The sequence below is a fragment of the Neltuma alba genome, unplaced genomic scaffold (assembly GCF_004799145.2).
Source record: "Neltuma alba isolate B1F8T4 unplaced genomic scaffold, ASM479914v2 tig00012843_pilon, whole genome shotgun sequence".
NCBI classification, from domain to species: domain Eukaryota; kingdom Viridiplantae; phylum Streptophyta; class Magnoliopsida; order Fabales; family Fabaceae; genus Neltuma; species Neltuma alba.
In genome coordinates this window covers 534,650-560,944 of record NW_021637231.1, presented here as the reverse complement: position 1 = coordinate 560,944, position 26,295 = coordinate 534,650, and the positions used below count along the sequence as shown (strand labels likewise).

General features: G+C 36.1%; 5 protein-coding genes across 5 annotated transcripts; 3 read left to right on the top strand and 2 right to left on the bottom strand.

The window, feature by feature from the left end:
• Nucleotides 1-5: 5 nt before the first annotated feature.
• LOC114731736 (uncharacterized) lies at nucleotides 6-1,203 on the top strand (the record flags this gene model as incomplete). Its single annotated transcript, XM_028918978.1, is given in 2 exon segments — nucleotides 6-492; nucleotides 495-1,203. Coding segments are annotated over 2 exon segments (720 nt in total), but the record flags the coding sequence as incomplete, so codon positions are not given.
• Nucleotides 1,204-3,289: 2,086 nt separating this feature from the next.
• On the top strand, nucleotides 3,290-7,700 carry LOC114731708 (monodehydroascorbate reductase, chloroplastic/mitochondrial). The gene is made up of 16 exons (XM_028918941.1): nucleotides 3,290-3,453; nucleotides 3,561-3,660; nucleotides 3,789-3,866; nucleotides 4,101-4,172; nucleotides 4,448-4,566; nucleotides 4,653-4,737; nucleotides 5,029-5,118; nucleotides 5,343-5,444; nucleotides 5,590-5,679; nucleotides 5,823-5,903; nucleotides 6,191-6,262; nucleotides 6,337-6,431; nucleotides 6,514-6,602; nucleotides 6,695-6,757; nucleotides 6,933-6,973; nucleotides 7,246-7,700. The coding sequence occupies exons 1-16, from the start codon at nucleotides 3,305-3,307 to the stop codon at nucleotides 7,360-7,362; spliced, it is 1,443 nt and encodes a 480-aa protein (XP_028774774.1). The 5' UTR covers nucleotides 3,290-3,304; the 3' UTR covers nucleotides 7,363-7,700.
• A 3,535-nt stretch (nucleotides 7,701-11,235) lies between these two features.
• On the top strand, nucleotides 11,236-12,658 carry LOC114731757 (heavy metal-associated isoprenylated plant protein 39-like). Its single transcript, XM_028919012.1, has 3 exons — nucleotides 11,236-11,539; nucleotides 11,952-12,027; nucleotides 12,145-12,658. Exons 1-3 carry the CDS (start codon nucleotides 11,534-11,536, stop codon nucleotides 12,465-12,467), a joined length of 405 nt encoding a protein of 134 aa, XP_028774845.1. The 5' UTR covers nucleotides 11,236-11,533; the 3' UTR covers nucleotides 12,468-12,658.
• A 6,602-nt stretch (nucleotides 12,659-19,260) lies between these two features.
• Nucleotides 19,261-21,220, bottom strand: LOC114731718 (1-aminocyclopropane-1-carboxylate synthase). The gene is made up of 4 exons (XM_028918958.1): nucleotides 20,968-21,220; nucleotides 20,751-20,882; nucleotides 20,471-20,631; nucleotides 19,261-20,303 (listed from the first exon to the last, which is right to left on the bottom strand). Exons 1-4 carry the CDS (start codon nucleotides 21,106-21,108, stop codon nucleotides 19,310-19,312), a joined length of 1,428 nt encoding a protein of 475 aa, XP_028774791.1. The 5' UTR covers nucleotides 21,109-21,220; the 3' UTR covers nucleotides 19,261-19,309.
• Nucleotides 21,221-24,072: 2,852 nt separating this feature from the next.
• LOC114731721 (2-C-methyl-D-erythritol 2,4-cyclodiphosphate synthase, chloroplastic) lies at nucleotides 24,073-26,203 on the bottom strand. The gene is made up of 3 exons (XM_028918963.1): nucleotides 25,649-26,203; nucleotides 25,304-25,434; nucleotides 24,073-24,518 (listed from the first exon to the last, which is right to left on the bottom strand). Exons 1-3 carry the CDS (start codon nucleotides 25,995-25,997, stop codon nucleotides 24,285-24,287), a joined length of 714 nt encoding a protein of 237 aa, XP_028774796.1. The 5' UTR covers nucleotides 25,998-26,203; the 3' UTR covers nucleotides 24,073-24,284.
• Nucleotides 26,204-26,295: the final 92 nt, after the last annotated feature.

The following is a 26,295-nucleotide window of genomic DNA, read 5'->3' as shown; positions in this document are numbered from 1 at the left end:
CGACGCGCCAAGAAGGCATTACACTCCTGATCCACGGCGATGACGGCGGAGGAGATAAGGACGGCACCGCCAAGTCGACCGAGAGAGCCTGGTCTTTTGGAAGGAGAGGTGCTAGCAGCGCCCCGGCGAACAAGGAGCGTGTCTCGGGGCAATTCCGAGCGCTGTCGTGCAGCATGGCGAAGAATTGGTCTGCCGCCAAACAAATCCACTCCATGTCGTCCAATCTGGTGGCCCCGCGAGGCGCGGAATCTTCTGGTTTAGCCTCTCCTATCTATGTAATGAGCACGATATTTGTGTTTGTGATGTGGACTCTGGTCGCGGCTATCCCGTGTCAAGAGAGAACCGGGTTGGGGACTCATTTTCCAGTGCCGAAGCAATTGGGTTGGGCTCAACTCATGATAGGGTTGCAGGAGAAGATAGCAGAAGAGTGGAAGAAGAAGGAGAAGAAAGGGTCGGCGGGACTATTGGAGGAGATGCAGAGGCTCGAGAAGATAGCCAATCCTTGATTGATTTCACCGACTCGTTCCAGTTTCCGGTGGAGGCAGAGCGCCTAGAGGAGGTGAATTCGCAGGTGGAAGAGTTGGCAGATATTTGTAGAAAGATGGAAGAAGGTTTGGTACCTCTACAGCAGCAAATCAGAGAGGTTTTTCATAGGGTTGTGAGGAGCAGATCAGAGTTTCTTGATGTCTTAGACCAAGCTGGGAAGTTATCTGCGCCCACTCTGTAAAGATCAAAGGCAGCTCCTCCTCCTCCTCCTTTACTGTTCACTCTCCGCAGCTTCGGAAGGGTTCCTAACCATAACCTTGAAGGTTTAGGGTTGGTTTCAAAGTTAAGAGGCTACCAGTTATAACTTGCCAATGGGTATAACTACATCCTCGTTAATTAATTGGCCTTTACCTATGTAAGTAGTCATAGGAACTCTTCAAAAAAAATTTGGTATTTTTATTTGGGTGAAGAAAGCATTACATCGTTGCACCCACCGAGTTGTGGGACGGGTAACGTTGTCGCCTATTCTGATATGCACTCTTGTTTCTTTAATCTGGATATATATATATTTTTTTCCCCTTGGTTTGATCACCGCCTGTTTTACACAACCAGATTTGTTAACTTAAGGCTTGGGAGAAATGTATATAGGTGTATATCAAGTTCAAGTCAGTGACTTTGAATGTTAATGTTTTTTCTGATGCGCCTCCATGGCTTCTATCGGATGCATGCCCTGCCCTGCACTCTTATTGATCTGATGCTTGAAGAGACGTTTCATATCCTTCAGTTTAAATATAATCTCGCTCCATTGAGGTTGGCACGATATGTAAATGGATTCGCTAATAACTAACGCACTTGTAAGTTTGATCCATTTTTGCTAAGATTGTGCTATGAATGAACAACATATTCCATCTATACTAATGGGGGTTGGTTTAGTGGAAAGAGTTATTCCTTATAACGTGACGAATCAAAGTTTGAATTCCTGTTTGGAGAAGTATCCACGTTTAGTGTAAGACAATACTTTAAATAAAATTGTTTTCGATAGAGAAAGACATATTCGATATATTCATTCCTCTGCTGAAGCAGAGAACAATGTTGTCATGTGGAAAAAGGGTACTGCGAGGGTGTAGTAGTAGTGGTTGGCACATCAATTCTAGAACTACCAGAAGTATTAAGATGAGCAGCAAAGGAAGAAACTAAAACTTTATTTTAACACCGGGTGAATATGTAGCCTCTTGAGCGAGAGTAAAAGAGGAGCATAGAAGGAAGGGACGCCTAGCATGCTTATCCATGATGTCGGACTTCTTCGTCTTCAGCATATTCTGATGTATGCACTTAGACAGGCTTTGCCTTAAACCCATCCTGGGCTTTGCCTGCCTTCCTTGGTTTCCCAGCAATTAATTTTTCTGGCCCCTTTCGGTAGTCGTCTAATCCGTTTTATTCTCGACTGTTTACGAATTTGGTCATTTCATAATTCCCTGTTTATAACTCAGGAGACCCATTTCCCGTTTTGCTTTCCTTCGCATTTCAAGCCCAAATATTCATGAATGCCGACAAACCTTATAATCAATGTTTGATGTTTGATGAGACGTGATCATATCTGGGTCCAAAACCCCTGTCTAGATGAATAGGTTCGATGGGGGATTGGGAGGAAAAAAATACACCATTTAAGAGGATTCACTTGTGCAACTCATAGAATTATAAAGACCCAGTCCATTTTAAAATAAACCAAAGGCTCGCTCAACTTATACTACCTCCGGTCCTAATTATAAAACAGTTGACTAATTTGAGGAGATTAAGGAAATAAGTTAAGTTAGTTATTTGTAACAAATAAGTGTTGTCCTAAAATATCCTGCTAATAAATGTGTTGGTTAGAACTATAATTATTAGAAGGACTATCTGGGAAAAAATGCATAATTATGAGAGAAAATGGATTGGGGTCATAATAGGACTAAAAGTCAAACGGAGTCTTTATTAAGGACGGAGGTAGTAGATCATAAAGATTCGGTCCATCTCAACGCAGAAAGATAAGTTTGTGAACCAAGCTAGCATCTTAGAGGGAATAAACTATTAACAGGACAATTGTTTAAATTTTTTTTTTAAATTAGTATAATTAATGCATTGATTCTGGAAATAACATATTTTGTTTGTTTAACTTTCATTTTATTAATGTAGTACTGTTGAACCTCACTTAAACAGAACCAAAATCAATGAGCCAAGTTCACGCCTTGTTACCGACGCTGGATGCAACACATTATTTCCCCCCTTATTTCATCCTTCCGGAAAAACGGAAGAAGGAAAAGACTATCATGCTTCATGCAACAACTGATGCAAGTGCCGACAGAACACTGCGAACCAAATTACCAAAATTTTGTGAAAAAAAAAAAGGGAAATACAAAACGATGTCGTAAAAGAGCTTTATTGCCATCTCTCTTCCAGAAAAACGGCCATGGGTTCGTTTTTTTGGCTCCCATAGGGCGATCAGTCAGCGAACTTTACCCGCCAAGTTCCGAGAGCTCGCCTGTACCAATCGCGATCCTAAAACTCCTTACCCGAGATACGCCCCTCTTTTTATATCCTGTATCAGGATTAGACGTCACGCCCCTTCGACCTCCTCTAGGGCCAAGGATCCTTCTTGAATAAAATATTTCTTCAACTTCATCTATAAATTATTTAATCCATTGCCAAGCGTCAATGTCTTCAGGTTCCAGTGTTTTACTTGTTCACTCTTCTGCTCCTTTGCAATTTGATTCTGTTCATCCATCTCATTTTCCGTGATTTCTGTTTTTTGTTTTTACGGGCAACAGTTCGTAGATTCACAATGGCAGCCATCTCCAATTCCTTGTACCTGAAGCGCGGCCTCTCACTTTGGTGTCCTCAAACTGGGTCTCTCAATCGACCTAAACCTTCTTCAATCACTTTCAGATCCTTCTCGAGATGCTACGCGGCTTTCGCTAATGAAAATCGGGAGTATGTTCCTCACTTTGGCTGTTTCTCCTTCCGTTTCTGTTCGACATTCGATGTCTTGATCTTTTCTTTTCTTTCATCCCCTTTTAATCATCTTCCAATTATTGCAGGTATGTGATTGTTGGGGGTGGAAATGCCGCAGGATATGCTGCTCGAACTTTCGTCGAGCACGGCATGGCGGATGGACGTCTGTGTATAGTGACTAAAGAGGTTGCCTGACCTGGCTGCTCAGCCATGTTGCATTTTTCTATCTTCACTGTCTCCTTTGTGCTCATTTCTTTAGCTATATGTTCCATATCTTCTGTTGATCTCTTTCTGTGTTTGAATTCACTAAACAGGCATATGCGCCTTACGAGCGTCCGGCTTTAACAAAAGGCTACCTATTCCCGCCAGATAAGAACCCCGCGCGCCTTCCTGTACGAATTTACTCTTTTAGGCACATATAGTGAACTGATGATTTGTATCTTTACCTGAAATTTTCGTCCGTCATTGCAAGGCTTGAAAGTATATCATTGATTGAACCATGCTCTTAACTATTGTACTTCAGATGTTGCTATTATGCATAAAGCGGCTGCCTATCATGCTTTCTTGCAGCTTGTTAGTGGAAATTACAATGTGACGTCATTATCGTGCTTTTAAACTTTTAATAGGGATTTCACACTTGTGTTGGATCCGGGGGTGAGAGGCAGACTCCAGAGTGGTATGAGGAGAAAGGGATAGAGGTAATCTTTGTTTTGCTCTTGCTACCATTTTGTCTTTTGTGGATGATTTTGTCATTTTCCATGCCAGTAAAAGTTCATCTTCTATCATGCGTGGTACAATGGATATAGGTGATTCCTTTTAAATTGAATGGCAAAATCTCATATTCTGATTATTTAGGCTAGCATCACACTAGAAAAGTTTTTATATTAGGGAAGAACCAAGGCCTGGTATTTTCCAGTTTTCATTCATTTACTTTTTTTTAAAATCGTTTATTTCTTGCTGTTGTTCTGTGTAGATGTTATATCAAGATCCAGTAAAAAGCATTGATACTGAACAGCAAACATTGACAACGAATTCTGGAAAACTGCTTAAGTATGGTTCACTTATTATTGCCACAGGATCTACAGCCTCAAGGTGTCTGTCTCTTTTCTCTTGGTCTTCAAGTTGTATATGCAATAACTGGTGCAAAAAATCATCTATCCTGTCTATCTTGCTTTTAGATTCCCAGAGAAAATTGGGGGAAATCTACCTGGTGTTCATTACATCCGTGATGTTGCTGATGCTGATTCACTAGTTTCATCATTGGTAATCTTAATCATGCTAATATTGTGACTTAATGTTTTTTTAATTTGAGCGGATAATTTGATCTTGTAGCTCATGCTTTTAGATACCCTTCGAATTTTCATTTCATTTTTTTTTTCTGTCAGTCCTTAGAATTTTTCCAAGGATATCACTGTCCCAATGCCTAGAATAAGCATAACTTCAGTGTGACTTGAGAGAAGTTGCATGTGTTTCGTGCAAATGATACATCAAAATCATTATATTGTTTAATATGTAATGTAGATCAAATAAATTGATCTTAACGCATTTTATTAGGGGAAAGCACGCAAGGTAGTTATTGTTGGAGGTGGTTATATAGGAATGGAGGTTGCTGCTGCTGCTGTTGGCTGGCAGCTTGACACAACAGTACGTATTCTGCCTCTATCAAATCGTTATTGCCGGGTTTTTCTGGTTGGCAATTTCTATATCAAGCCTTCATTGTTTCATTTCATCATTTTCAGCTGTGCCATATTCAATGTTGGTTTATCCTCCACATGTTCCTGCTTTTAATTATGTTAAAGATGGCTGGTCATTTTGTATATTAGTTTTCATCTGCTAATTCATGAATATTTATATGTCCTTTAAACTAGATTATATTTCCAGAGGATCATTTTTTGCAAAGACTGTTCACTCCTTCTCTTGCTCGAAGATATGAAGAACTCTACCAGAAGAATGGCGTCAAAATCTTAAAGGCAATCCCTCTTTCCCTGATTCTCTCGTTCTATTAATCTTCCCATTGTTGTAACTTCTAATGGGTATCTTTGATGTTTGTGCAGACAATAACTTCTTCAAACTCTTCCTCTAATTTTTCTTTGTTTTGAATTTTATATCAACCAGGGTGCTTCTATAAAAAACTTGGAAGCCGATTCTAATGGGCACGTAACTGCTGTGAAACTTGGAGATGGATCTACTATAGATGCAGATACAGTAATAATATATATATTTTCATATCTGACTGGACTTAATTCTTGTCAAATGCACTAATACTAACTTGCTGCACTATATAATAGAGGTGCTATCATCATAGAAGGAGGACAAATTCAATAAACAAATTTGCTTTCCATTTGCAGGTTGTTGTGGGCATTGGAGCAAAACCTGCAGTTAGCCCCTTCGAGAGGGTAGGTCTGAATAAAGATGTTGGTGGCATACAGGTGAGTCTAACGAATGATAAACTATTGGCAACAAAATTCTTGATCATGGTTATTCTTTCAAAAAATAAAAAGATCTATTATAGATTTTGTTGTGATGCTTATTTCCTTTTTTTTTTTTTAAAGCTTCTGTGAGGCAATGTTTTGAAATTAGTCGCTTTATTACTTTCTGAAGATCATGTACACTTTCTTTAAGTCACCCCGATTTGCAGATGTAATTTCAGTGTGTATAAGCGTAAAACCCAAATTAGACTCTGAAGGACTTCATCTAAAGGAATCACCTATTTCAGGTGGATGGTCAGTTTCGGACAAGTATTCCTGGAATCTTTGCCATTGGTGATGTAGCAGCTTTCCCACTGAAGGTTTGCTATTCTTGAGTTGAGTCGTTATCAGTCATTTTCAATATGAAATCACGTGCTTATAAAAAACCGAACAGATATACAATCGTGTTGCTCGAGTTGAACATGTGGATCATGCTCGTCGCTCTGCACATCATTGTGTGAAATCATTACTCAGTGCACAAACCCACGCGTATGTTTTGTCTTCAGTTTTGGTAAAGCATTTCTTTTTTTTCACTCCTGGTATTTGAATATTCTTTTTCGATGGTTTTCAGGTATGATTATCTTCCATACTTCTACTCAAGGGTGTTTGAATATGAAGGGAGCTCCAGGAAAGTTTGGTGGCAATTTTTTGGAGACAATGGTAAACATCAACTTCAATAATATATCATTGCCTGGTCTTTTTATGAAATTTCAATCGCTTATTGCTCTTAATGACGATTTTGCTTTGGACAGTTGGGGAAACAGTTGAAATTGGGAATTTCGATCCTAAAATTGCTACATTCTGGATTGAATCTGGTAATTGGTTTATTTACTGTCTTTCCATCGTGTGTGTGGGTGTTGGGTTGTACCTTTGTATGAGTGTATAAAAGGGTAGTTTGTAAGCGTGCGTGCATTCTGTTGTGGTAGTTTGATAACACTTTCTTGCCATGACTGGCTGTGACTAAGAACGTGGAAACTTGATACCTCGCAGGCAAGCTAAAAGGAGTCCTCCTTGAAAGTGGGAGCCCTGAGGTACTTAACCGCTCTATCCTCAACGATACTAATATAGTTGAAATAATTAAACTAGATTTACGCAGTAATTTGCTCGCCACACTGGAGCTAGTTTATGGGAAGTTTGTCTTGTATTTTGAAATTAAAAATTGGGACCTTGGAATGTGTAAAGAGAGCAGTGCTGATTGATTAGAAAGGCACTGATAAATGATAATCATAGAGAACCATTCCTGCTATATTGGGTCGCGTGTCAAATCATACCCGGAAAACTAATGGGGTGTCGTATAACTCAGGAATTTCAGCTGCTGCCCAAACTTGCCAGAAGTCAGCCTGTAGTTGATAAAGCTAAACTTGAAAAGGCATCTTCAGTGGAGGAGTCCCTAGCCATTGTTGGGGCATCCTTGGGTTGAAGCTGCAATGTTCGTCCAATTCTGGTGCAACATCCATTCTGTATCCCATCTTTTACGGCTGATGCCAGTGATTATCAGCCAATCATACTGGGGATCACTCCTCTGAGGGATGTGATCTTTCATGCCAAATATGTCATTCGAGGGGACCTGACGCCGTGGGGCGTCTCCGAAAATCCTTAATAATTGAGTCTTCCTGTTTTCAACGTCATTTTTGTTCTTCATAGCTGTTGAACGCTTACAGGGACACCAAATTCCAAATAATGTATAATTTGCACAGTATCTGTGATCAGTTGGGCTCTAATATTATCTAGTTGCCTCATTAGCTGGGAACTATTTCACACGGATTAGTAATGCCAGGTAATTAATTCAAGGGTTAAGGTGCATCCTAAAGTATTTTTCCAAGAATATTTTGTGATGAATTTAGCATCCTGAAATATTTTTTGAGTGTGTCTAGCATCTTGAAGTATTTTTTTAGTACATTCAGTATCATCAAGTATTTTTTTTAGGTGCGTTATTTTTGGTGCATTAAGCACGGAGGCAAAAAAAATACTTGAGACTGTTAGACACACTTAAAAAATATGTTAAGGTACTAGATATATCACAAAATATTTCGGGTTGCTGGAGGTATCTAAGAAAATATTTTGTAGTACATTAACTCTTAATTCAATTATACTGTGAAAATTAAGTGATCTAGATGAAGGTAGAGAAAATTAAGAACGCAGAAGTACATTATATTTTGTTCTGATGTTGCATCAAAAAGTTAGTTTGATATTTAATTTGATCTTAAATATAAAATCTTAATTCTTTTTGTCTCTTATGTTTATCTATTTTTTATAAAGCATTCTTTGTAGTAATAGAATATGTTAAAGGTTTTGTCAAATGATAGTTTTATAAGAAATATTTTAGAAAAGATAAGAATTATTTATTACAAATAATTAATTTAGCAAATTTTCTTAATATACTCAAATTAGTCAATTAACTCTTATATCAAGAATAACAAATAGTATTACTATGGTGAATTTGGAATTCATCTGAGGGCATATTGCTGAATATGATGTTAAGAAATTCATTGCAAGGCACGATCTTTCGTTTTTTCAGTAATGAAACGGGGAAGCACCATTAGAGACAATTAGTTGATATCATTGCAACACGTAATTCTTCACTCTAGGCCAAAATGGTTTGTGTCGTTGTGTTTGCCATAACGAGTTGAGAATGTAATTAAGATTTTTTTTTTCCCTTATTACATGAGAAGCATGGATAGGGATTTGCCCGTCTTCCCCCCGGCCCCTCCCCCCAAAGAAAAAAAAAGAAAAAGTTTTCTATTCTTTTGTTTTATTTTTTTAACGCCATAAAAGAAAATGCCAAGCTAAACCACCATAGACTCATTATCTCTAACCCATTAGTACAGCACATAAAAAAAACAAAGCAAAATAAATATATGCTGAGAAGTGAGAACTAATATGAGAGAGTTTGGAAAACCTCAAAACCACTTAAAAAAAAAATACTCCTCCGCTGCTTAATATAGAATTTAGTTTGAGTTAATGTTAGTTCTATATATAAAATCTATTTCATATGTTTATTAATTTTTTTAAATTAATCTTATTAATATTTTCTCAACAATAATCAAGTTAAAAAAAAGAAGAGAGAGAATTAAAAAAGATGATTACGATATTTTGAAAAAAATATCGTATTAACTAATTTAACTAATGTCATTAATTTACTCAAATTAGTTAATTATGTCTTATATTAAAAGTCAGAAGAGTATTTTCAACTCTTCTCACATACTATACAATCACATACTATACAATCAAAAAGAGCTAATTCAAACACCCCATAATCACCAATCAAAAGAATATTACATATTAGTGTTGAAATTGCAAAAGAATATGAGAAGTCACAGTGCGAAGAAGAAATTTTTTTTTTTAAAAAAAGAAGTGCGATAAGCTCTCAGCTCTGTGCTTGAAATATCTAAGCTTATTCTCTCCCCCACCTCGTTAATTGAGAGCAACTTGAACGAACGTTGATTATATACTTGTAATACTTGAAGGTGAGTTGTATAAAACCTGTGTGATTAGTTTTAACTGAGCTGTCTAGAAATTAAGTGATTTGTATGTAAAATTATTGCAAAATCTACAGCGATTGAACTTTGGGATTCTGCAGTGGGGTGAATCCCTCGAAAATTTCAAGGGTAGATCCGAGAATTGAAGGAGAATAATTTGAGAGCGTTCCACTTCTCTGCTATTAGTCATGTGTGTGTGGGGAAGCAGACGAATTTCGAGGCCTTTTTTTATTGCCGCTCTGATAACGTGTCATTAACTTAACCATAAACACCTTTACGGGATTTCACAGTCAAGCCAAATCATGAGTCTGTTTGGATCGACAATAGAAAAAATAATTTTTTTAATCTAATTTTAAAAAAAAGATTTGATAAAAGTTAGATTGGGTAATATGATTTATATTTAGATGAACTTTTATAAAAATTAGTTTGTAAAATAGAAATATTGTTTGGATTATAGTCAGATAAGTAAGTTTAATTTGTAAAATGATCAAGATAAATATGACTTTTATTAAATAATAAAAAGCAATTAAAAATATGAATTTAAAAAATATAATAATTTTAAATTATTATAATTGGAAGAAGTTCATTTAATGAATAAAAATGTATTTAAACCAAATAATATTAATATAATTAATTGAATGATATACTTTGAACAATTTATATAAATAAAAAATGAAAGATAATATTAAAAATTAAAAATATTATAAAAGTTATGTTAAAAATTATCTCTACTTAAGAGAGTATTAAAAATAAATAACTAAAAACTGATTAGGAAGACAGGGAATATGCAAATAGAAGCATAAGAACAATATAAATATAAGAGTAAAAATATCTTTTAATTTTTAAAAATTGTTTTTATGCAAGTCATAAGTAAGTTTTTTATGCTTTTGTAATGACATTTAAAAAAGTAACTTTTAACCTATAGTCAAAAACTGTGATAACAGTTTTAAAATTTGAAATCTGGTTTATTAAATTTTTATGTTACTTCTGGCCTCAAAACGCTGCAACAAACTGCCACTATATCGATATTCCATTTTGTGCTGGCAAGTAGGTTAGCCCACGGTGCCTGTTTAGCTTTATCTAAAAACTTGAAAAAAACTCTAATGTGGACGGCAAGTCCCTATCAACGTGAGAATTACAAGGCGAATTAAAATGGCAGAAAGTGGGGATGTCGTTTAGAAAGGGACGGCCTGGATTGGCTTGCCAGCATAACGCTTAGATTCACAACTAAATGCCAAGGCCTCCAACCTTTAATAATAAGCGCCTGCGTGGATAATCCTCTGTATAACTTGGAAAAGCTGTTCATCATCACACAACAAAATCCTTTTATGTGCCCATCAAAATCAAAATCAGAATCAGAATCACTGTGTATAACTATTTATCTCCAATTTTATGTTTTTTTTTTTTTGCATGTGATTTTTGAGTGCTTGCTTTAATTTATTATAGCCTGGGCTTCTATACAGGACAAAAACAATGCGGGAAAAAAAAAATACCTACAACAAATACGAAATTTTTTTTTACACTTACAAATAATATAGATTCTGTATTATATTTGGAGATACAAGTCAAGATAAGGTAACCGAAAGTATGTCAAAAGTTAAAGAGCCAATACTGGAAATATTTGAAAAAAAATAATACAAATGAGTGCCAAGGATGTTTGTTTTCCACACGACAACGTTTTACAGCTACATGGCTTCAAATAATTAAAATCAAATATGAGGGACTATTATCTCCAGTGTTGGTGTTTGATGTTTTAAGGTGGCCATATAAAGGGAGCATCCAGAAAACCAAACAGTAAGCCATTGGCCTTACGTCACTGTCTGGTTGTGTGATTGGTTCCTTGTTTGTTCCTCTCACGCTCTCTATCATCAAGGCCCAATAATTTCTTTGACTTGTTCTAATTTCATTAATAAGCTCCCTCCCTTCGTCTTCCTCTTTCTTGTTTATGTTGCTCCTTCTTTCTCTGCTTTTCCTCTAAACCCCATGTTCTTTTTTCTTCTTCCTCTTCCCCTGCTTTCTTTATTGTTACATCACACTCTTTCCCTGTCTGGATCGCTCTTGAATAGTGTTTCTACAGTCTAATTTGAAGTCAGAACTCACGATCAAAGAGAAATGAAGGTGAGACTTTTCACTCTCTGCTTTTTATGAATTTCAGCATCTTCCCTCTCCATTACCCAGCTGTTTCATTTGTCTTCATTAAAATAAATATCACAAGCAGGGCGAGTTTAGTTTCTTTTTGTATCCCCTGATTTTGTTAATTTTGACGTCTATCTGGTATCTACCGCCGCCACTCTGTTTTGTTCTGTCTCTTTCTTGAGTTTTATGTCTCCACCATTTCTTAGCTGATTCATAATACTCAATTAAAATATGTTAGATAGTGCAGTATGCTTTCCTTTTTTATTATATTTCCGTTGATTCTTGAACTCGTTAAAGTCGATATCGATTCTATTGAGCCTGCGTTCCCAGGATCCATCTGTTTTTATTGGGTGCTTTCCGGTATAAGTTCTTATTTTTCGAGTACTATCTGCAGAAAGTGGTGCTGAAGTTGGATTTGCACGATGACAAAGCGAAGCAGAAAGCCATGAAAATGGTTTCTAGCCTTATAGGTACTCCTTTGATTAGCTTTTCTTTGGTTTTTCTCAGTCAACAATCAATTTTACCCAAAGAAGGGACTTTGTCCATAGTGATCATAGAGTTACAACTAGTGTGAAATTGTGCGTCAGGTATAGACTCCATAGCGATGGACATGAAGGAGAAGAAACTGACAGTGGTAGGGGACATAGACCCAGTGGAAGTGGCGCGCAAACTGAGGAAAGTTTGGCGCACAGAGATATTGACAGTGGGGCCGGCAAAAGAGCCGGAGAAGAAGAAAGAAGAAGGCAAGAAGGATGATGGGAAGAATAAGAAGGAAGATGACAAGAAGAAAGATCCCAATGAACAGGCCGCTGAGCTCGCCAGGCTCTACAGAGCCCATTATCCCTACATGACCGCTTACTATCCGGCTCACAGTGCTGAAGAGGATCCCAATGCTTGCGTTATTTCTTAATCTTCTGCATGTTTTCACTTTTAGTTTCTTGCCTCTGTTTATTACATACATATATATATATATGGTGAATAGTAAGTAGTGCTTGAGAGTTGAGATGAGGCAGGGTAGCATATTTGCAGTGTATCTCTGTATCTTGGGAGTATTCACTCGAACTTCAAATTGTGGCCCTGAGGATTAATGTCTCCCTTAAATAATGGACGTTATCTTGATATATGGTAACAAGTTTGGGAGAGAGATGAAAGAGGCACATGAAATTTAAAAGGAAAAAAAATCTGATTTTTGGGTTATACAAGTATATGGATACAGAGAATCTGATTTTTTTTTGGGAAAAATATTGTAATTAATTTGATTATTACAATTGAAGAGTATTAATCCATGGCAGCATGATTAGTACCTTGTATTCTTATAATCATTTTTTTTATTTGAAGTACGAAAAGCACACAACAGATAATTTAATTATTCATAATCAAAATCATAAGAATAATATTGAATGGGTGACGGTGTTGTACGTATTGTTAATTAATTGTGAACTCTTGACGTCTAGAAAGGTCTGCGCCATCGTAAGTTATGCCATTAGGATGACAAGTTGAGTAGTTGCTTCGTATTTTATTTAGGACTGCGTCCAAATCCGTTTGAGCCCACACGTTGACTATTATTATTATTACTACTCTTCCGGTTCTTAATATAAGACTCATTTAACAAATTTGACTAGATTAAGGAAGTTAGGTAAGTTGGTTAATTATAAGAAAAGTGATATATTTTTTCTAAAACACCATAATCATCTTTGTTAATACCCCCTCTCCCTTTTCTACTTAATTATGGTTGAGAGAGTATCTATAGGGGTAATTTAGAGAAAATTGATAAATATGAGAAATGGGTCTTATATTTAGGACCAAAACCAACTCAAGAATTGGGTGTTATATTAAGGACCGGAGGAGTATTATTTTGGTGAGGGAAATTATGAAACTTGTGGATTAGGAGGGTTGTCCCAACAATACTATCAACTTTATTAAATTCACTAGCTAATCTCATCGTCATCATTCCAATGATTTTGTAGGAATTCAAATGAATGTTATTAAAAGTGATATTATTATCATAAGTAATTTTGTATATGGTATCTTAGTTAAAAGTATAATACTCCTTTAGTTCTAAATACAAGACCCATTTCATAATGAAAATTATACTATGAAAAAGATCTTATATTTAGGACCGGAGGAGTATTACATCCCAACTAGATTGGAAGCAGCCTCTCTTATTTATTCACAGCAGAATGCTCAATTTTGGGATGAAAAGCGGCGAAACTTTAAAACCAATCTTTTTTTAAAAAGAAAAAATTCATGGTATGATTTTTCTAAGACTGATTCAAAGAAAGTTTGAATGGGTAAAGTAGTAGGTAATAGTGGGCGGGTAAAACAGACGAATCAAATCCAAATATGTGCAAATTATAATTGCCATGAGCAGTAAGTCTTGCGTACAGCAAGACTCTTGACTTGTACTGCGTAGCTGCCAATAAAACATTACCATTAGGGGCTTACATATTAAAAAAAGGTGAAATTCTAATATTGTAAGGTGCAAATCAAGAACATTATTACCTTTTACCGTTCCTTTGACCCTTTCAATGTGAACGAGTCCATTTTGATTGATCAAAAATTCCGAAATCCTAACAAACAAAAAAAATTGGTGAAAAGTTCATGATAAGAAATTTAATTGCAGTATCTATAAATCTAGGCTTTTAACCGATGCGGGTTTTTTTAAAAATGTGTATAACATATTTTTTGTTATGTGCAAATGTTTTCTGTTTCTTATAGGTTTAAAGATATGTTTACACAATGTTGCATTTGGATTTTTGAACCCTTTCCGTAATTAATTTTCTAATCAAGGATTTTTTACCAAATTTTCGAATTCTGTATCTATCAATTTTATGTCCCATTAAAACTACGAAGTACTCCTCCGGTCCTTAATATAAAATGTATTTAACTAATTTGATTAGATTAAGGAAGGTAAATAAGTTAGTTAATAATAAGAAATATGATATATTTTTTCTAAAATACCATAATTCTCTTTCTTAATATCCTTCCTCCCTCACTTATTTAATTATGGTTGAGGGAGTATTCGTAAGAATAGTATAGGAAAAATTGATAACTATGAGAAATAGATCTTATATTTAAGACCAAAATTAACTTGACAATTAAATCATATATGAAGGACCGGAGGAGTAAAATATCCTAATATGTGCTGGTCAAAAAAGAAATCCTTATATGTATGTTTTTTTTTTTTTGAAAAATTCCTTGTTGCGTGTGTGGAGGGTTGAAGTTGGCAAACTGCTTATGCCAGAACAAACTGATTAGTTTTGAGGGCCAAAATAAGAGAGGCGTTGGAGGGGATCCAATCATTTTATATGATGGCTTTTACTTTTAGAGTTGCAGATGAAGATTATCACAGACAAGTCCAGCCATATTCCAAAATATTGTAGTGCCTAACAGATATATGTGTGTGTATGTATGCATGTCGCCAATTATACGCCTCTTTTTCCTTTTTGTTTTATTTTTTTCGCTCACAGATAAATAAATAAATAAGCGTGTCACCATCTAGTGATTATGATGAAATGATTTCATCAATAATATATTAATATGCCATCCGTATTATATATTCGATCGCCTAAAAAGTTGATATTATATTATGATTGGTGATGTCAGATATGATATCTTAACTTTTGTCTTCTTTCACTAGTTTAATTAGCAGCTCGCAGTAAAAATAAACCCACTTGCAAAGCGAAGCCGTTTAAAAGGTGTTTGGTAGCAATTAAAAACACTTAAAAAAGAATTTCATGCACACTGAAATAAAATTTTTCTTACATATTTATCTTATCTTGTATATCCTAAAATTACTTTTGAAACTGTGATTTTATTTTTACCTAAATACTTTTTTTATTATTTTATTTCTCATAGTTTTGACAAAATTTGAATTACATCGTTCGAGGTTCCACCTTTTTTTAGCATCCTTCTCTTTTTTTTTTTTTTTTTTTTTAGTGCAGGTTCTTCTGTTAAAACTACACTCGACTCCATGACATGGCATCGAAACGAAAAGGCTGCATGGGGACTTGCTTTCTCTTCCTTCCCTGCAAAAGCTTGTGGCTCTCTCTCATCCCTCAGGGCCAACCACACCAGTCTGACGCCGACGAGGAGAAGAAAGGTCTCTTTCTTCTATGCTGATGGGGATTTAGGATAAAGTCATGTGAATAATGGGGTTTGGCAGTGGTCATCGGAGATTCCAGTGATGTTCCTTACTTCCTTTTCCGGCGGCGGTGGCAGTTGAGTTTGTCCCAACCATGGCAACTTTGCAAGAGGAAATCCACTTAATATGACAAATTTCATTATATGCGGCTGCATATTCTTTTCGAAAAAATTTAATGAAGACTACCTTAATTTTTTATTTAAAAAATTTGCTTAACATATAATACATCGTTTTTAGAAGCTTCTGGTAATCATCATGAGCCTCTCATATTGCCATTGGAGTATTTAATTCAGATTCAGGCTTAGCCACAAAATAAGGCATATATTTGAAATAATGGTATATGTGTGGATATATATATATATATATGTATGTATATATATAAACACATTCCTACAGCACGATGATATTAAAGGCATTTTAACCACTTAGATCTCGAGCCGATCCAGCAGCAGCACATCAGATGTGGAGATGTTTGTTTCTTTCTTTCTTTTTTTTCAACTTCTTCAATGACTGGTTTTGAATGTTACTCCTTAGGTTCTAAATACAAGACCCTTTTCATAATGTAATTTATACTACGAAAAAAGTCTTATATTTAGAACACGTGTCTCTAATGAAAGAGATAAAGAATAGGCAAGCTTAGTTGCCACCGCGGAAACTGATGCTGATGGAGAGGTAAATGCAGTTTAAAGAGTCTTTTCTTCTTCTCGTCAATGTCAGACTGGTGCGGTGGCCGGAGAGCCATAGGCTTTTACAGGAAAGAAAGAGAAAGCAAGTCCAAACTCCAGAGTGGCATTTTCAATGCCGTGTCACGCCATATTAACGGAGTTGAGAGCAGTTTTAACGTAAGGACTTGCCCATTTAATGTGATATATGGATCCCATAAAGGGGGGGGGGGAAACTAGAGGGATCTGATTCAAAATCTGTTAAAATAAGTACTGTAATACTAATTTTTCTTAACTGAAAAAGCTGAGGATATATATATATATATATATATATGCCGAATGATGTTATTTTTTTAATTTGTTTTTGAAGCAATATTATCTAACTAATCTGTGGTTGTTTAAAGTAAGTCATTTGCTATAGTGCATCATGCTTATCCTTAGATTTGGTTATATGAACGACAATGGGTAATTGTCCGAAGATCAAACGACAAAAGTGATTGCTTCACTAACAAGAAAGCAGGATCAGCTCCCAATGAAACAGTTTTATGTTCTTCACTTCTTTGTTATTTGTTATAAAATCCCAAATTCCGAATGTACGTAAGAGCCTTTCCCCCACCGCTTCCTCATATTTGGTATGCGTGAACAAAGAAGGGAGAAATTTCTTATCATAATATATTTATTACACTTTTTTTTTTTGAAAAAATTTATTATTTTTTTCAAGAAATTGATGTTTCCTTCAAATAAAACAAGTAGACTTTCTTCATTGATAAAGGCAAGCAGACTTCGTTCATAATGCAAAAAATAATTTGCCAATTTCGTTTTTAGTAATTAGAAAAATTCTAGAAAAAGAACCCTAAAATTATCATTTCCCAATTTGGGCACATAAGAGTTAAATACGACAGAGAAGGAAATGTTGCCTAATCTGGTATTTTGTAAATATAGTTAAATGACTAAAATATCATTGTATCATATTTGAAAAAAAAGCTATCAAACTTGTCATTGTCAGTATATTTCTTGTTATTTGCTATCAAACACTTGTCATTGCTAGTTCAAAACTTATTCATAAACTTTTTGATATAAGAGTGTTTTAGTCATTTAACTATATCTACAAAATACCAGATCAAGTATCACTTCAATCTCTGTTATTTTTAACTATTAGGTGCCTGATTTGGAATATTATATTTTTCAACCTCTTTATTTGTCATTTTTCCTAAGTAAGTATGTAGTATTTTTGGCTATTTTGCTCACTCATGATATAGGAAAAAACAAAGAAAAATTGGATAAAAGTTTCGAATGATTTTTATTTTTATTTTGTGAGAATAATCTAAGTCAGAGTGCTGGTATTTTGTGTGTACATAATTTATAGAGTACTCATATTTTTTATGTATGAAAATTAATTAGGCCCTTCTTGCTAATAAAATTTTTAATGGCGAGCTTTTCCCCGATTTTTTCCGAAAAAACTAACATTAAATCATCACTCATTTTTTAAAATAATTGCTCTGATATTTTAAATATTACAAAAATTATTATCATTTTTTAAAAAAATGAATGGTAACGTAAAAATACAAACGATAATTTTATCAAGTATAATAGTAAATTTTAATTATTTAAAATATATGAAATTCTTCATTATTAACAATAATGGTTTTTTTATATAAATATTTAGACTCCATTCCTCTTATTTTTATTGCGACATGGTGCTGAGGCACATGACTTGCTAATTACTAGTAACTAGTAGTCTTTGAAGGCTATGTTTGGGTATTTAAGTAAGTACTCATGTCATGCTAAACTCTTGAAATGAAAAATAATTTCTTAAAAAACTTTTTTCCACTTATTTAACTGCTTAAAAATAATTTCTTAAAATAATTATCCAATTATAAGCTTATAATTCTCTGTAAGCCGCACGAACAGGATAACATCCATGAAGATTGAAGAGCAGCATTATTATCCTTAGGCGCCAAATGGACAGCTTGTGCCGAATCACTATTCAGTAAAGCAATCCGATTTCCTTCCTTTAAATCGACAAATCTTAGGAGCCTGCGGTTATGCAGTTGGCAGAATCCACCTTCTTCATCAAATCTACTTCCATATTTCATATTGCCGACCAAAAACAAAGATACATATTTGATGCTCCCCTGAGAATCCTGTGTCAGGGCACCGACCATGTCCACGTGGAATGAATACTAATTATTATTTCTCCGGTACTTAATATAAGATTTATTTAACTAATTTGATTAGATTAAAAAAGTTATATAAGTTAGTTAATTATAAGAAATATGATATGTTTTTCTTAAAACACTATAATTATGTTCTTTAATATCCTCGCTCCCTCTTTTATTTGAATATGGTTGAGGGAGTATTTATAGAGATAATTAAAAAAAATTAATAAATATATTAAACAGGTCTTATATTTAGGATCAAAATCAACTCATCAATTAAGTTTTATATTAAGAATTAAAACCGTCCAAGCCCAGAAACAAGGATTCACGGGGTCAGCAAGTTTGTTATTTAATATATATTCCTTGTATTTTTTTTTTTTTAAAAAAAAAAGTGATTCTCTTCAGTTTCATTTGAGTTTTACATTGAACTAATAATCTCCAGGGTAACCATTTTACAGTGTTGAAGCAGGCAAGAGAGGTATTAGGAAAAAAAAAAATGAAGATGTTTTATTACAATTCTTCAAACAATGTTTCAGTTTTACAATTCTTCTGAACCAAGACTGCATGAACTTCTTTCACTCACCAAGAACCCATCATTCCGAAAGTGAAAAAAGAAAAAAGAAAGAATGCCTAAGACACAGAAGCTACGATCATCAGGGCATCCAATAGTGACACAGTTACAGGAATGCCCTCTTATTGTTGTGAAACAAACAATCATAATTCTTCTAATGTACACTTAAAAACCAACGAACCAAATAAATCTTCAAATAGTGCCCAGAATGTTACTTCACATGGTGGCTTTGACCAAAGGCGATTGAGGTAAAGGCGAGTGAGGTGACATCATCATGTCATCCATGTTCCTCGATTTAAAGCTTAATCGTAATTTTAAGCTGCTCTGCGAGCACAGTTTCTTTGCAGGTACCTTTGTTTCTGTGTTTTGAAGCACAAAAGTTCGGATTCTTGTCAAAGCGACTTCCACTGCGAAATCATCCATATTAGCATAGCATACTCTGAACCACCCAGGTTCGCAGCAATGAAATGAAGAACCAGGTGAAACATTGATCTTCACTTCATGAATGATCGTTTTCCACAGCTCCATTTCTGCTTCAGTCGTCTGTTTCTTCAGAAGATGGCGCAAATCCATCCACAGAAACAAACCAGCATTGCTCTGCAAGCACTTTATGCCAACTTGGCCAAGTCCTCTTGTGAAAAGTCTGTATCTTTTGACAAGCCTGCTCGCGCTCTCTGTGAGAAATCGATCCACAAACTCATCATCAGATAGCATTGACGCAAGAAGATTCTGGGTTTGTGTGGAAACTAATCCAAAGCTGGACATTTTGCGAGCACAGTTCACAACGTCATCATTGTATGAATAAATGATGCCGACTCTAAACCCAGGAACTCCAAGATCCTTTGAAAGGCTGTAAACGATGTGGATGAGGTTTCTGTTACATTCCACGTCTTGTTCCTCTATAATCTCAGCGATGCTTGTGAAACCGGGCTCGGCAAAAACTGTGCCAGCATAGATTTCGTCACATACGAGGTGGATGTTCTTTTCATTGATGAATTTGACCACACTTTTCAATGTTTCACTGTCCATGATAGTCCCCAATGGATTTGAGGGATTAGTAATAAGCAAGCCCTTTATTTTGATGTTATCCTCTGTGGCTTTCTCATACGCATCTTCTAAGGCTTTCGTTGTCAATTTGAAATCGTTTGAACTTTCGCAGACAACGGGGACAAGTTGAAGTCCTGTTCTCCATCTAAGGTCCCTATCAAAACTGTATCATTAAGAAAAAAAATATTATTAAAGTTAGTCAGAGTGGAAAACGTCAATGACTTTTCATTCAAAAAAGGAAGTGGTAGGCCTAGGCCAACCCACTTTAGAATCTTTCATTTAATTATGATAAATTAGAAAGATAAGGTGGAAGGTGGCGCGTAATTATACCCTGGATAATAAGGAGTGGGTACCAAGAAAGCATCTCCAGGATCTGCCAAACAGAAAGCTGTGACTTCGTGTGCTCCAGTTGCCCCACCACTCATAACTATACGATCAGGCTCGAATGTGACTCTGTTTCCTCTTGCTCTTGCCATGAACTTAGCCACAGCCTGTGCATATTAATTCGTTTCCTTGTTAGTTGGCGGAAAATCAGAATCAACTTGTTTCACACTTTAGTTTTTTCTAAATTAATCAAACACTGAATTAGTAAGCTTCTATTTTCACTCACGTTTCTGAACTCTGGCAAGCCATGATAATCCTGAAAGTTAGATATGGCCATGAAATCTCGGACTCCTTCTGGGGTGCAAATACTGGCCTCTGGGTTTTTCGTTACCCACTCTTCAATCACATCAGATGTGAGCTGCCAGAGATGAAAATATATTAGTTTCTGCGTTAAATTAAAACAAGTTTCAACTCATTAATACGTTGTATAAATTCACACATACCTGATTCTCAGCCAGACCCATCTGAATAACCCCATTAAGATTGTCGGAAGGATGAAACGGATTGTTTTCATAAGCCTTCCAGCCATCAAAGTATGGGGAGTGTTCGCCGTGTCCATCACCGATCGCAATCTTCGACAACATCGTATATTGTTCTTCCAAGATCCAAACTAGTTAGAAATGTGTTTGAAGTTAATGAAACCCAAGTCAGAGAGAAAGAGGGTAAGAGAAAGAGAAGGGGCTGTGTGAAGGGACGAAACTAAGAATTGATTACAAAGTGAGTGTGTAGCTTGAACCACAACATCTGCTATGGCCTTCCTTATATGTAGATTGTTCTCCGACAGAATTTACAAAGTCTAAGTGAAGGTTCGTGGGAAAGACGGGTGTCAAACACGTTAGCACTGGCTTGTAATTCCACAGAAGGCTGTTGTGTTGTCAAGTTCCGACCAATGAATCAATGACACTTGTCCTTTGTGGAGGCAACACGTTATTTGTGGCCTCATTTATCCCTCTGTGTTCCATTAAAAATCCTGCTCTGTATCATCCCTTATCGTCATCACTCTGCTGTATCCCACTTTGAGCTGATTCTGTAGACCTCTCTGATTTGATTGCTAACCTTTACGATAACAATGAAGATCGCATAGTTGTGTTTTTTTGTATTAATTATTTGGGCAAGTCTAGCTTCGATGTTTTGCTTGATGAAACATTAGTTGAGTTAAACTAATTTCAAAATACTATTGTCATGCATTTCAGGGACAAATAGACAATTTTTGGGCAAATTATTTCAATGTTCTTGTACTTTTGCTTTCTTAATAAGTAGGTGAGCTCGTGGGGGCAATACTGATGTGTTGCTCAGCTGCTCGCAGGTTGTCACACGGCAATGAATCACCAAGAAAATAATTTTTTTGTTTTTATCTAAGAATTCTGAAATGAGAGATAAGGGATAAAGAGCCGATAGAGTTGAATTTGTAACAGCCAATTCTTACTTTCAATTTTCATGTGCCTTGGTTAGTTAAAGTTCAGAACTTCAAATAGATGGCCGCAAAGAAATATGAGCTTGATAACATAATTAAGCATTTAAGCATGTGATTATCCTTGATAAATGTGCATATATATAATCTGATGGCTTATTCAAAAATATGATACCCTTTTCCACTTCCATGAATCTAGAATTGTTCAATGCAACCGACATGCCTTCTGGCCTGATTTCAGATTTTGTTTCATTAATATACTATCCATATAGATTGCAGAATTTGACTGCATTTCGATTTGGTGCAGTGCCGGGTCCAAACCTTTCAAGACTGCTTCATTTAATCTAATTCACAGCAATGAATATATATGATCAAAGAATAGTACTTTATAGAGATGAAAATGATGAGTTCAGTTGATTACGTATAACGGGTAAAAAAAAGTGCATGATTAACAAGTGGGGGAATAATTGTCAAGTTTCAAACGGGTCAGTGAGAAAATAACATTTCGGGTAAAGCCTTGGTTTTAATTACTCAACCGTTCCATGCCCAAAGTCCAAACCCCAAATTGGACCACCTTTGTCTGGCAATATTCCACACTGAAATAGAGTTTAGACAAGTTTATGTTGAAGGTTGAAAACATCTTTTTGGTCCAAGTTCTTCCCTTTGAAATTCCAACCCCAACGTGCAGCGTAAGTATAGACAGTCAAACACTATCACTTTCTACTTAGCCCGCGAGAATGAAAATTAGCATAAAAACAAAAATATACGCGGAGGCTAGAATTTTTCCCCCTTTTAACTTTTCAGTTTTCATTCCTGCACATGTTTTGACGAGAGGAAAAAAAAAAATAGCGGTGAAAAATTTTTGTGATGTCTTTTCATTTTCACTTGTTCATAAAAAGACATGTCTAGTTCAACGATGTCATGCATGAAGAAGATGATCCTTGCGAGAGCAGAAGTGAAGCTTCATGACACTTTCGCACATTGCGTTATATCGTGGGGGGCGAAAAGTCAATACAATGAATTGATGTTGACTGAAGGGGGGACAACTAAGGAAGTCGTCGAGTTAGACATTGCGAACGAGTATACGCTTCCCTATTGGGTACGTGATATTTTTTTAAAACGAGTTTCAAGTTTCAACTACTACGAATTAATGATAGTTTGACCCCCAAAAAAAAAAAAAAGGAATGTTAGCATTAATGATAGTAAAGAATTGTTGGAAGATGAGACCATGAGCCGGCTCTACCATTTGCATAACAAATGCAATATGTGCAGAATATCTGGTCCCGGCAGCCTCTGTAGTCTTGAACCCAACACTTGACAGGTTCATCTTTGGTTAGCCTGCGAGCATACAAGTTTGACTTTCAGGTTAAAATGGTGAAACCTGAACATGGATTATAGAAAAACCCGCCTCTTCTTACTGTTGACCATCTCAGATTTGTTGATTCAATTATGATCTCAGCAATGGAGCTTCTGAGTATGGCCATGTACTGCTATGTCATGTGGCATGTGTCAGAACTCAGAGACATAATCCTGCAGCCATGGCTGAAGTAGTCGGCATTACTGTGTGCTTTGTTCAAGTTGAAAACAGAACAGCTGATAATAGAAGAATGCAAAAATCCTACCAATTATCAGTTATCACTCCTCCGACTTTTAACCCCACCTACCTAATACGCTTTTTGAAGTTTTAACCATAAGATTACTAAAAGATGGCATTGGATACCCTTTTTTTAATTGTACTTGAATGCTTCTTAGATGGTGTGTCAGCACCACTCTGGCAAAAGTATGATGTGTGCTTACCGAGACTCTTTCTGTGTTCCATCAATTTAATGCTGAACTTGGATCACAATGTCAAAAGGTTATTTTTTGAGCTTAGATATAGATATCCCTGTGTAATACTTCCTCAATATGATAATGAGCTGAGAAAACTGATATCCATAGTGTTTTGCTTATTTCCCTGTTTAGTTTTGGTTGATTTCATTCTTCTGACCGTCTATAATTCCCAGTATATACATAATATCATTCCAGGTGCTCTAGGTTATATTATTGGAAGTGCGTGATCATTTCACAAGAAAAATGAAAGACAGCGACCAGTTCTTGGCAGGTTTTGAAAATTAACTCATTGATAATATTCATTCTCTTGTACCGGAAAAAAAAAATCATTCATTCTTCACGCATGTCATGAGAAGGACAGAACCAGTCATTCAAACCAAATATTATGCAGGCCTGGCGATTTGATCTGTATAAGCAGTAAAACCAAAAATCCTAATCAAGCAACGATTCATAGATTTCATAACAATGTTTATTAAGTATGAACTCTTATTTTCCTTCCAATACTATTTCCAGCTTCTTTTACTTCTTCATCAGAAGGACCACTGTGTGAGCTGCTATGCTTCTATTCTCGCCAAGGCTGTCAACTTTTTCATGAGTCTTCGCTTTGATATTTACCACAGAAGGATCAGCTCCAAGCAGCGCAGATAAGTTGGCCTTGATGGCCTCTTTGTGTGGGCTTAGTTTTGGTCTTTGAAGTATCAATGTTGCGTCCAAATTTCCAATCTCGTAACCTGCTTCATGCATAAGTCTCACCTGTAGAGGACCAGACGACACCAAGATTAGACAAGGCTAAACAAATATCCACGGTAAAACGCTTTCTCTGTCACCAACTTTCGTTGAAGGTAAAGGCATACAGCGAAAACACAGGCTTCATTCTACACCAATCATAATGCACATACAAACTCAACTTCAGCATATTAAACATGCTTGAAGTTACAGTTTTTCACCAAAACAAATGTGAGCAAACGGTGACCGAGAAATGATCATCCGGACACAAAACGATCCTGTGTATTTACCCAAGAAGCCCTGTATCGACAAATACATGATTCTGATCAGCATCCTGACGAGGCACTAACGCACCTCATAAAGTTAAACCCTATATAAATTAACAAAATCCCCCTTTTTTTCAGATTCACACTTGGAAGGATCTGACTTTTATTCGTTAATCTATCTATCTTCCTTTCTGCAAAGATGTTATCTAACTAGCCACGGCAGGGAGCAGGGAAAGCCAGACTGACATCAAGACAAACTGAACAGTAGTACTAAAGGTATAAATGGGGACCAGAAATAAGAAGATTACACCTTTAGAAACTATCAAGCTTTAATTCTACACAACCAACTTGTTGGGATTTACAAAGTCCACGTATTGCCTCCAAAGTCACCATTGAAATACTCTTCCAACTAGAGTCGCGAATAATTTTTGTTAATCTTTTGTTCCAAAAAGACTACGAACACTTGCATGACACGAGGAGGGGGGGGGGGAATCACTGGAGGATCATACGTAGTGTGAGACAGTCATGGAAATAGCATATACTCACAGATTCTTTGATGAAGACAGAGGAGTCACAACCCTTCCACTTCGGATCTGAGTCCGGAAATATCTGCCCTATATCAGGCAGACCAAGAGCCCCCAAGATCGCATCGACCACACAGTGAAGCAGCACATCTCCTACAGCGAACAAGCAACGAAACCAATCATACGTAACAGAACCATTTCGTTAATTTAATTTATTTTTAGGAAACAAATTAAGGAGAATTCAACCCAGATTTTCTAATAAATTTTTATTTGACAAATCCATTCCAAGCTTTCTCAACAACCAGATGGAATAAGCCACAGAAACGAGACTTGAAGATAAAAAGTCAGCGAATCGTAATGTAATTACCATCAGAATGAGCCTCGCACCCTCTTTCGTGAGGCACGTTAATTCCCCCGATAATTAAGGGGTAACCAGGCTCTAGCCGATGGAGATCGAATCCATGACCAACCCGAAAGGGTAAGGGTTTGGAAGGAGTGGCTGAGGGTGGAGATGCATCGACCTCAACGGAGGTGGTCGCAGTCGGCGAAACGGTAGGTGCAGGCGAAGTTGTTGCCCTGATATGAAATTTCCGCGGAACGGAATTGATTTTGATCTGAGCAAAAGAAGACGAGGAGGCATACGAAGTACACGATTTTCCGGCAGTTGTGCTTCTCGTGAAGAGGATAGAAGATGTCGTTAAGGAAGACGCTGCCATGGTCGTTGCCTCTGAGTTTAGCAAAGACTGAAACAAAACGAATGCCTTCAGACAGGTCGGAGGACAACAGAATTCAGGCAGGCTGGCGGATACACTCTGGCTAGCGGCTATGTGGTCTTCGCTCTCCTGTTGTTCAATGTTCGTTGCCGGTGTAGACACTATTCATTGAACGCCTTCAAAATTTCCCCTTTTTCAAATTTGTGTGCATGATTCTCGTTTTGTCCGTTCCTTAATTTTACTTCCTTATATTTTCTCATTTAGATACGTAATTTACAGCCTAGTCAAAATTGACTTGTAT